The 10388-nt window shown below is 37.2% G+C and overlaps 3 protein-coding genes across 5 annotated transcripts; 1 reads left to right on the top strand and 2 right to left on the bottom strand.

Annotated features, from left to right (window-relative positions):
• Positions 1 to 20: 20 nt before the first annotated feature.
• LOC122416136 (histone H2A-like) lies at positions 21 to 649 on the bottom strand. Its single transcript, XM_043428838.1, has one exon. It carries the CDS (start codon positions 569 to 571, stop codon positions 197 to 199), a length of 375 nt encoding a protein of 124 aa, XP_043284773.1. The 5' UTR covers positions 572 to 649; the 3' UTR covers positions 21 to 196.
• A 1734-nt stretch (positions 650 to 2383) lies between these two features.
• Positions 2384 to 3173, bottom strand: mRpS28 (mitochondrial ribosomal protein S28). The gene is made up of 3 exons (XM_043428150.1): positions 2892 to 3173; positions 2660 to 2781; positions 2384 to 2589 (listed from the first exon to the last, which is right to left on the bottom strand). Exons 1-3 carry the CDS (start codon positions 3171 to 3173, stop codon positions 2424 to 2426), a joined length of 570 nt encoding a protein of 189 aa, XP_043284085.1. The 3' UTR covers positions 2384 to 2423.
• Positions 3174 to 3265: 92 nt separating this feature from the next.
• CYLD (ubiquitin carboxyl-terminal hydrolase CYLD) lies at positions 3266 to 10381 on the top strand. 3 transcript variants are annotated; one of them, XM_043428125.1, is made up of 12 exons: positions 3605 to 4468; positions 4767 to 4908; positions 5110 to 5409; positions 6876 to 7054; positions 7245 to 7367; positions 7722 to 7939; positions 8158 to 8330; positions 8559 to 8855; positions 9072 to 9187; positions 9338 to 9554; positions 9635 to 9852; positions 9939 to 10381. In XM_043428125.1, exons 1-11 carry the CDS (start codon positions 4004 to 4006, stop codon positions 9823 to 9825), a joined length of 2421 nt encoding a protein of 806 aa, XP_043284060.1. In that variant the 5' UTR covers positions 3605 to 4003; the 3' UTR covers positions 9826 to 9852; positions 9939 to 10381. The 3 variants fall into 3 exon arrangements, with proteins under 3 accessions (XP_043284061.1, XP_043284060.1, XP_043284062.1); XM_043428126.1 differs by lacking the exons at positions 3605 to 4468; positions 9939 to 10381 and adding an exon at positions 3266 to 3424 and having other exon boundaries at positions 9635 to 9845; XM_043428127.1 differs by lacking the exon at positions 9939 to 10381 and having other exon boundaries at positions 3614 to 4115; positions 9635 to 9845.
• The last annotated feature ends 7 nt before the right edge of the window (positions 10382 to 10388 follow it).

Below are 10388 nucleotides of genomic sequence, written 5' to 3'. Positions count from 1 at the left end.
TCAATTAAAAATGTCTTCGGTTGATCAAAGTAGGCAGTCGTTAGTTGGTGAATCAACCGATCCAGAGGTTGGATTTACTTAAATTTTTAGAAGCACCCCCGTGTACCATCAAAAAAATTGTGTCTAGAGTTTTCATACGTAAAATGAATTTTTGGCCCTGAAAAGGGCCGATAGTTTGCTTATCGAAGTAAAAGGTTTATGCCTTCTTCTCAGTTTTCTTGGGCAAAAGTACTGCTTGGATGTTAGGCAGGACACCTCCTTGAGCGATAGTAACTCCTGAGAGAAGTTTGTTCAACTCTTCGTCATTGCGGATTGCCAATTGAAGATGACGAGGGATGATTCTGGTCTTCTTGTTGTCACGAGCGGCATTGCCAGCCAACTCAAGAACTTCAGCGGCCAAGTATTCCATGACGGCAGCGAGGTAGACTGGAGCACCTCCGCCAACTCGCTCTGCGTAGTTTCCTTTGCGGAGAAGACGATGGATTCTTCCCACGGGAAATTGAAGTCCAGCTCGGTTGGAACGAGTCTTTGACTTTCCCTTTACTTTTCCACCTTTGCCGCGTCCAGACATGTTGATTGAGTGATTGGAGCTCGTAAAGTCACGACGAGAAGCTTCCGATGTTCGGAGCACGAATGATGACTGTTATACCGTCCCATGCCTATATATGCTTTGTGGGATCGAACTAGCGGGCCAATCACCGATCAGCTAGCATCTGATTGGTGCGCTAGTTAGAGCTGCAAGGTTATCCGCCGGAACGGTATTTCGAAGTAAGCACATTTATGTAGCGCTGTCATCTGCTCGTATGTCGAATATCAACAAAAATGTGTTTGAGGCCCGTCTCTCGTACACAAATTAAACGTACTTGTATTGAAGTAATGCTGTTGCTTTGGACAAGGACACAAACACCATAGTTGATCACCGAACTGAGGGGGATATGTTGGATACTGATGACATCTAGTTTTTAAAGAATCAATGACTCGAAGTTGTGTCAGACGATACATCTTACTCCGAAATTGAAAATCGGCTCTATGTTACATGAAAAGAAGCCAATAATTGAGTTTCTCGTCAGTTATATTCTATTGCTTTGAAAGTGTTCAGAATGCAAGCTCAAAATTGCCTCTCAAAATTCCCTCGATACACATTAAAACATTCGGGGTATTTTACCCTAAATTAGCCATTAGAGATTCTTTAATTTTCTGAGTTAGTTCCAATTATTTTATTTCCCTGTGCATCGTAATATCCCCTTGATTTTTTTCAAATCGTTTTCTTGGTTACCTATAACTGATTGTGAGTAGATTTTCTCGAGAATTCGATGTTTTTATTTTCAAATGTTCATAACTATGTGGCAAGTGGACCATATCAATCTTTCTTTTTCAAAATATTGATTTTCCATTATAATATAGTTCCAATTCCAGTGTACATGGTCCCGATTCCACGTAGAGAGGTTATATTGCAAAAGAACAAAATAAAATACACATAAAAATGTGAGATGACACGGCTAATTGAATGAATCAATTAAAAACTCGTTTTTATTGAAAATGAATACAATATGATTTGGCCTTTTATTGTTTTTATTTAATACGATGGTCATGCTCTGTTGTTGTCACTATGACAGCAATGTGTATACTTGATTGTTTCCATTGCATTGCCATGCTACACCTGGCCATTCTGGTATATAATGTTTCCACTGTCGGAATCTAATTCCCCAGTATTGTATACGGAAGGTTTTTCATGAAATTTAGTTATACATAATAACGCCTACAAAAATATTCCAAACTTTGCGGAAACCTAAGTTTATTACAAATATATTTCAAGGAAATAAAAAAAAAGCAGAGCTCGTCCAAAATTGAGTTCGATTTGTCTTCAGTATCATAAAATGTCAGCTACTTGAAAAAGAAAAATGGAAAACAAACGTTCGAAAGAGGGGAACGATGATCGGTAAGTTTTGAACCATAGAATTTGAGCTCCTGAACGTTTAAAAAAAACTAGAACCCACATGTCTGGGCCTCGCTCGTTGATTTTGGTAAAAAAAGTTATAATAATGGTTCTGAGAGCTATTTCAGAGATTCTTAGAATCAGAGCAGATTTTTAGCCATTGGTTCAATCAGGACATTTAGGCTAGTGGTGAAATGGCGAATATTCTATGAAAACTTATCTGTTCTGGTTACAACATTTAAAATGTCTTTTAAAATAATTTAACTTCGTAATAAAAATCACTATTGGAAATCATATTGAAATAATGTGAACAAGAATGTACATATCGGTGACAGCAGTTATGTGTTGCAAGGTAAAATTACCTCTAGGGAGCAACTGAAAATTTCTTGCGCTCCGATCTATGAACAACATTTAAAAACTATGATGATCCAGATAATCAATGCTAGATGCGAGTAACAAATATTTATTTAAGACAGAGAAAACTTTATTATTCTACAGCCTCTACGGCAACGTTTTTCATAGGTGTACTAATTAATGAGGTGAGTACGCAATCTGCTTCTAAAATTGTGAGATCCTTTGTGGCTCCCAAAAATCTTGTGGACAATTCCAAGTCTTTTATCCTAACTCGGACCAAAGCGCCTCGAACATAACTCCTGAAAATAATAAAGATGTTAAAAATGTCTGCACTGAATCAAATTCTTTCATAATAATTGAGATTCATACTCTGCATTCTTCATTGGACGTGTGCAAACACAATGGAACTTCCAACCAAAATCGATGTACAAATCATCGCCAACTACGTGGAATATTCTGCCTGGGACGATTTTGCCTTCTGGATCACCTAACTACAAGAACATAAAGTTTCACGTGTTTCTGAAAAGCTGTATGTACTTACCAAGACCATAGGATATAAGTTTCAAACCAAAAAAATCTACAATTCAGTTGAAGGACTTACATCAACAAAATTGGAGTGACGCAGTAAATTTGCGAAAGTTTGAACTTCCTCCTTTTTTGGCGGTTCTGCCTCGGAAAATTTGGCAAATGCCTTTGCAAAACCACTTAGTTCAACCTTAGGTTCGACAGTTTCTTTATTTTCATTGAATTCCTCCGATTTTCCTGATGTTTCAGTTGTGTCGATTTTATCAGTAGTAAAAAATCTCACAACACTAGGGTTATGTTTCATTCCAAAAATACGTAACCTACAAAGATTTGCAGTTATTCTGTGGCAACTCTGCATTTTTCTAATCTCAAAATTATAAATATCACGAATTTTCTTGACAGTGCGTTATTTTGTATCAATCTATTAGTTTCTTCCTTAATTCGACATCTATGCGTTTGTGTATATATCACAATAATTCAGTGACCGGCCCACGAATGTTTAGGTTCAGACTCGAAAGGCAATGCTGTTTTTTCATTGATATGATCGCCGCTATATCGCTCCAACGAAGATCACTATCACTACTGGTTAGCCGCTCCTTCCACTTCCATGTAAATGATATTGATTTTACTTTTCATAAATATTTTGGTGGTCGTATAGTGGTTTATGGTATTATAGTTGAATTGTTGAGTAATTAATTATTTTTTGAAAAATCAATTAAAATAATATTCTCGTATAGATTTTGGTACTTGATATCTAAAGAAATTTCGTGTTCTCAACTCCAATCGCTGGGCTATTGGCTATAACAGTGATAGGACAATTTCAATTGTCTACGAAGATTCATCTCTAAACTTATTGTACCAATCTCCTACAAATGAACCACAAGTGTTGACAATTGTCAAAAAACAAAAATGAAAAACCGATCCAGAGCATAAGGGTGGAGGTGAAAGGTTATGATGGTCACTGGTCACGTTAGCTTGACGTTAATCTGTCATTGTCGTTGCGTCGCTGTCAATCTCAAGCCGCGTTTTCTCCAAGTCCATATTATCATAATTAAAAACTAGGATCGGAGGCACTGAATAATCGACTTTGACGTGTGATTGAAGAGTAAAATGAAAAAAATAAATATAAAATGGTGTCAGGCTTGACGAGAGACATAAAGACAGCGAACGTGAAAAAAAAACACCACGATGGAGGATCGAAATTCATCCACTCTCATGTGTTATTACATTGCCAAAAAAAATACTGTTTTGAGTCGAATCTCTGGGACGTGCGATGTCAATGTCACCGAGTTACCCCTTGGTATGTTGGTTGAGGTTAGGGAAGAACAGTCAGACGGGGGTCTTCGAATACGCGTCAATAGCCCGAACAATGATGAAAAAATATGGCATAAAACCGAATGGCGTTGTCACAAAATCGATCTCATCAAAGTACCGCCCTTAGTTTGGGAATTTCTTGCTGCTGTACCAGTGCTCCAGAAAAGAGTCAAAATTGCGAGTAACGAAAGATTTTGTCAAGAAGCCGCCAGGTTCAAAGAAGACATCAATGTTTGGTATCAATCACCTCGTAATGCCGAAAGAACATTGGCAGTTATAAGATACATCAGACCTGTTCCCGAGCTGGGACCTGGATTTTACTTTGGTCTTGAATTGCTGGTCCGTTTATATTGATTTTGCTAGCGTAGACATAATCTTGATGATCTAGCCTCTCAAATGAGAGAACAAATCAAAGTCAATTGAAAATTACCAAGTGTGTGCCTGTTCAGACAAAAAGCAGAAAATAAGTTTAAAAACTGAAATTGTGAAGCTCGAATCAATTTTACTACCTTGAGTTTTTTACAAAGAAATAGTAATCCTTTGTATTCTTTGAATAGAATAAAAATGTGAAGTCTCTAATTCTTGGGATCTTGAAACAAAGGTGTCTATGAGAATGGAAGGCAAAATTGTGTTTCAGGAGGATCGTGAATCTGTACCAGCGACTACTTCAACTAGACAATTCCCTGCAGGCCCGATAAGCAATTTGACTTTGGCAACATTGAGTGATGTATATCCTTTTGAACTTGGACTCTCCGAAGAAGCAAAATCGAGTGAAGTTGGTATGAAATTTTTTCGTTCATGATATTCTATTGAAACCTTAGGGATGAGTAATAATCAACATTGGAGTAAATTCTTTTTTTGCAGGGAAAAAATTAATATTTGTGAAGAAAATTTTTTCAGTTGACTCATAAAATTTCTTGTCTTTTGAATTTAAAAGAATTTTTTTGTTCATTGTCTTACTATTTTCATCAATTTTCCAGGAAAATCTTTGAGCATGGAAAACGTGGGCAACGAATATTATTTTGAAGCACCGTCGAAAAGTTCGTCCAATAATCATATTACAAACGGCAAAAGGATTCCATCAGATTTTAGTGCTGCTTTTGACGAACGGTTGAACATCTTTGACGACAGGAACAACAATAATACAAACAGAGACACATCGCCACATTTGAGTAACGCTTTGGTTCCAAAAGTTGCACATAAATCTGCAAAGTCGAAAATACTCGTCAACGATGCGAGTTCTCTGCTCTCGAGGAATCACGACTGCTTCGATTTTCCCGGTAATAACATCAAAATTGTTTTCGTTATTTGAGTTGTGAAAAAATCCGCTTCTCTGTCACAGTACTTACAATTTCTCTGCAAATTTTTTCTACAAATTTTTTCTACAAGTATCGTGTGGACGCTTATTTTTACAGAAAAAATCTGAAGAAGAGGTTCGAAAAATAATTTGAATGATTTAGGTGCGAATGAAATGAATGTAGACGAAAAAAATCGATTTTTTCGCATCCGCTTTGCATTACAGGCCCTCGGCGCTTATAAACCCCGCGACATTAATACGCAAAATTATCTTCCAATTTCCTGACGTAAAATCTCGAAAAGTTTTATTGAATGAAGAATTTTAATTTATTTTTCTGTGTTACGATATTTTCTACCATTTTTTCTCTGCACTTCAATTTGTATTCTGAATAGAGATAAACTAAATTTGAGAATCTTCTCAATATTATTCGGCTTAATCCGAATAGAATTTCCTTGACATTTTTTATGAGTTCGATTTTGATAAAGTTTTGTTTTATGCTATTCAATGGTGTTGGATAATTAGAAAGTTTTTGGTGCATTTTAATACGAAGATTCTTCAAATCGAACCTTAATGCAGTTCGAATTTATATACGACGAGGGATTGGGAGGTTGTTCGTAGCCCGCAGAAGCGCACGCTAATAAGCAGGAAATTTAAAAATAGCCAGCGACCGAGCTGGCAGGCCAAGCTTTCGGAAGTTTCATACCAATCACGCCGCGAGGCGTACACTAGCCACGTTGCCCGGGTCTCGTTTATTCGGACATACCCACCGCCTCGTATTTTCATATTTTTTTTTCTCTCTTTTTCACAAACTAATATTATTGACGCAAATATGACTACTGCGTTACAAAACATTCCAACTTTCGTACTCGAGCACAAATGGAGTAGCGACATTGAATCGAACGTGTACAGTGATTTGGATACGTGCTACGATCGCGTGAACCTCAACGAGAACAGTAAGCCAAAGAAATGGAGTGTTGCCATCTCGCCCTAAACAAACCCAAAACAACCTGAAGGCACTTTGAAACATTTTAAAGCCTCAATAAAAAAACCTTAAACCATCTTTCTCAAAATAATATAAAAGGACTTGGAACCACGTGAAATAACTGTGAATAATGCGTACCTAAAGTGACAATTCTGAAAAATCCAATACCACTTGAAATAATTCGATGCAAACAAAAACGTTTCTGAAGTGATTGAAAACAGGAAAAGTTTCTTCTATCTTGAAACTGTTACAATCATTGGAAAACTATCAAAAGTTAGTCCGGACGTAAGGAGTCTGATTTGAAACGAAAAAAGTCATGATTTCGGTTGAAACGTCAAAACGTTTGTAGCAAGTGATTATTTTAATGGTTTGGATTGACCATTCGTGTGTCTTGAAACGATTTATTGTGGAATTAAGGCCAGAATATAGATGATGATTACATGTGCTTATGGGTTTTATCTTCCCAGACAGTTTGCCCAAGAAATATGGAAACAATGGAATTCCAAAGAGCGAAGATACCGGAGATGTGAAAGTGGATTCTACAGTCGAAGTTTCTCTAGGTGCTGAAACTCGCTACGGTGTCGTACGATGGATTGGCACACCTCCAGGTGTTACTCCTGGTAAAACAATCGCAGCTATTGAATTGGTAATAACTGAATCTCGGTATTGAAGTCGTACGTTTTCAGCAATCAGAATTATTTGATGAAGTTAAATTCAATCTAATCCCCAATTTTCACTTAAAATCTTAAACTTTCACTTATAATCTAATCGTTAAATCAAATGAATGCAGATACTTTGGAGATTTATGAGGAGACTATAAAATGTATACTTTCCAGGGAGATGGACAACATACCCTTGGCACAGACGGAACTTACAACGGTATTAGATATTTTCACTGCAGACCTTATCGAGCCATTTTCACGGAGGTGGAACACTGTCAACCATTCGATATGACACTCGTAAATACAATTTTATTTTACTTTAATCGGATGGTGTTATTCGGAAGGAAATCTAGCAACGTTTTCTAAAAGATGATTGTGGAAACAGGCTTCGAAATAAAAAATCGAAATTAGACGAATTCTTTCCTTGCTTGTAGCTCTTTCGAGCTTCTGCTCGAATCTGCCCCATTCTCAAAATTATGAAGAAACTTACGTCAATTAATATTACGAAATTCGTTCAATATTACGAGAAAAGAATGAGAAACTCAATTTTTTGGGAAATTCTAGCAACCTACCAGGAGTAATGAAATGAACGAAAAATTTTCAAGTTCTATTTTAATATCGAAGCTTATCCTCGTATTTCTCTGTACAAAGGCTGACGACCATATGTACAAGCTAAATGGGAGTGACTTCGGATCGAGCGAGAATCCTGTAGTCACAGGGATTGTAAGACCAATTTGCGTCGAGGCAGATCTCGAAAGTATATGTGGAAAATATCGAGGTATACAAGGGCATCATAATTCGTGTTACTTGGACGCAACTCTATTCAGTATGTTCGCTTTCACAAGCGTTTTCGACAATTTACTCTTCAGGTATATTAAGCAGCTTTCTAGAATTCCATGGATTTCAGTACGGAAAAAATTATTTTGTGTTTTTTTCACTTTTTAAGAATAGAAAATCCTGGCGTATTGAGTTTTAAGTGTGACAATAAAAATTTTCGATGTCATTCAAGTGAGAAACGAAGAAATCCATCAATCGGACCGTCTAAGTGAAATGTGGGAATGGAGCTCTTACACGTTACTTGTTCTAGGCCGCCGAATGAAAAGGATTGCCCACAGTACGAAGAAGTGCAAAGAGTTTTGCGCGAGGAAATAGTGAACCCTTTGAGGAAGAACATGCTTGTTAAAGCCGACAGAGTTATGAAACTAAGAATGCTGCTCGAAAAACTTTCCTCGGTGTCCGGCCTTACTAGTGAAGAAAAAGGTAAAGCGAAATATCGGTTAAAAAGAAAATTCTCAGCCCTCCAAGGCAAGATGTGCAGCGTGTCTGTATCCAAGATTAAGCGATTTCCGCTCATTGTCTTTTCTACAATAATCTTCACGCTGAAATTTGGCATTGATTTATTGAATATTTTACGTTCTGATTCTGAAGATTTCTGTTGTTAACCGACGGTTTAAGTGATTGTTTTTTTTTTTTCTTCAATTCCAATAGATCCCGAGGAATTCCTAACGTCTCTGGTCGCACAGATATTAAACGCTGAACCATTCCTGAAATTGAGTTCCGGCCAGGATGCCTACCATTATCAGCTTTTCGTTGAGAAAGACGATCATCTCAGCTTTCCAACGGTTCAGCAATTACTCGAGCAGAGTTTCCTTACGAGTAACATCAGACTGAAAGAGGTTCCATCCTGTCTAATTATCCAAATGCCACGTTTCGGAAAATCCTTTAAAATGTATCAGAAAATTCAACCAACACTGCTTCTAGACGTGACGGATATCATCGAAGACTGTTGAGTATAATTTTATCAATTACAAAATCGATAACGACTCGTCTCTACAAATGGTTGGTAATAGTATATTGATTCATTGAAACGGTAATAATGCGCCCGAAGAAATTATGCCCAGTGGATAATCTTTCTTGGAAATAAATAATAATTTATTTATACAGCTGAAGTATTGACGCGCAAGCAGATCAAATAATACAATAATCGTGCGCTTGTTACAGCTCCTCGGCAGTGTACTGTTTGCGGAAAATTGGCGGAATTCGAATGCAAAGAATGCTATGGACAGTGCGGTGTCGGCCTTGAAAGCATAGCATTTTGTATGCACTGTCTTGAAAAGGTAATTTTCGTTGAAAATCTGCGAGTACTTGAACATGTAAATGTTACGTGATTGCCAATTTTACTTCCAACCAGGGTTTTCAGATTCCTGTGATTATTTTTTTCGTTGACGCGAATTTTTGACGATGAATGAAACGAAGCATTGTTTCAGGTCCATCGTCACGAACGACGAACGAATCACGAACCAAAGAAGCTCGAAATACCGACTGAATTCATCATTTTGCAAGAGCACTGTCCAGTGCCACGACTATTTTTGGAGCTGTCCGCCGTTGTTTGCATCGAAACTTCACACTACGTGTCTTTCGTTAAATGTGGCTCGGGATCTGAAGCTCCATGGTGCTTTTTTGATTCCATGGCTGACAGAGAAGGTTCGAATATATTTTTGTGTCTACATTTGGTCGGAAGTGTCGTTTATTTTTTTACATAATCAATTTCGTTTAATTTGCAGGTGAGCAGAACGGTTACAACATCCCCGAGATGGTCCCATGTCCTGATTTTCCATATTGGTTGAGCGAAGAAGGCGCTAATTCCTTGAGCGAGTTAACCGATGATCGTCAACTACCGGAACACGCGAAGAGACTTTTGTGCGATGCTTACATGTGCATGTATCAATCGTCGGATATAATGATGTACAAATAAACCGAAATCGTCGAAATTGAGACCGAGGTAAGCAAATGTCGACGAAATTTTTCAATATTATCTCATTTTAATTCGAATTCATGCTATTTTTTTTTCCAATATTTACCTTGCAGTTATGAATTCAGCGTTTTTCACCTCATAACGTGTGTCAAATACCAAGTTTATTATTCCAATATTTTGACTGCAGTGTTTAGTAAAAATTCAGTTGCAAATTAGAATTATCATTTGAAAAAAACATTGAGAAAATAATGGTCTGAGAAGTGGCAGCAAGACTCACGAATGATCGATTAGAAAGAAAATCTTCTGACGAACGTATAAACTTTCGTTTCCCTCAGCTCATCCTGTGCGTGATATGTGACATGTGATAACGCTATGTGGCTAACATTACAGGAATCGAAGCTAAAGTTGCCCCAGTAACTTGTTTACTTCCAGGATTTTTTACTCGATGATCCTAGGACACAGTTTTTGCGTGTCGGTATCAATGAAAGGTTTCTCTTGGAAAACATATCTTTGAATGACGAAAACTGATTTGGAAATATACAATATGTTATAAGTTCGTTGGA

Source organism: Venturia canescens, chromosome 9, assembly GCF_019457755.1.
Source record: "Venturia canescens isolate UGA chromosome 9, ASM1945775v1, whole genome shotgun sequence".
NCBI lineage: Eukaryota > Metazoa > Arthropoda > Insecta > Hymenoptera > Ichneumonidae > Venturia > Venturia canescens.
The sequence above is the reverse complement of the archived record's forward strand: the minus strand, read 5'-3'. Positions and strand labels throughout refer to the sequence as shown.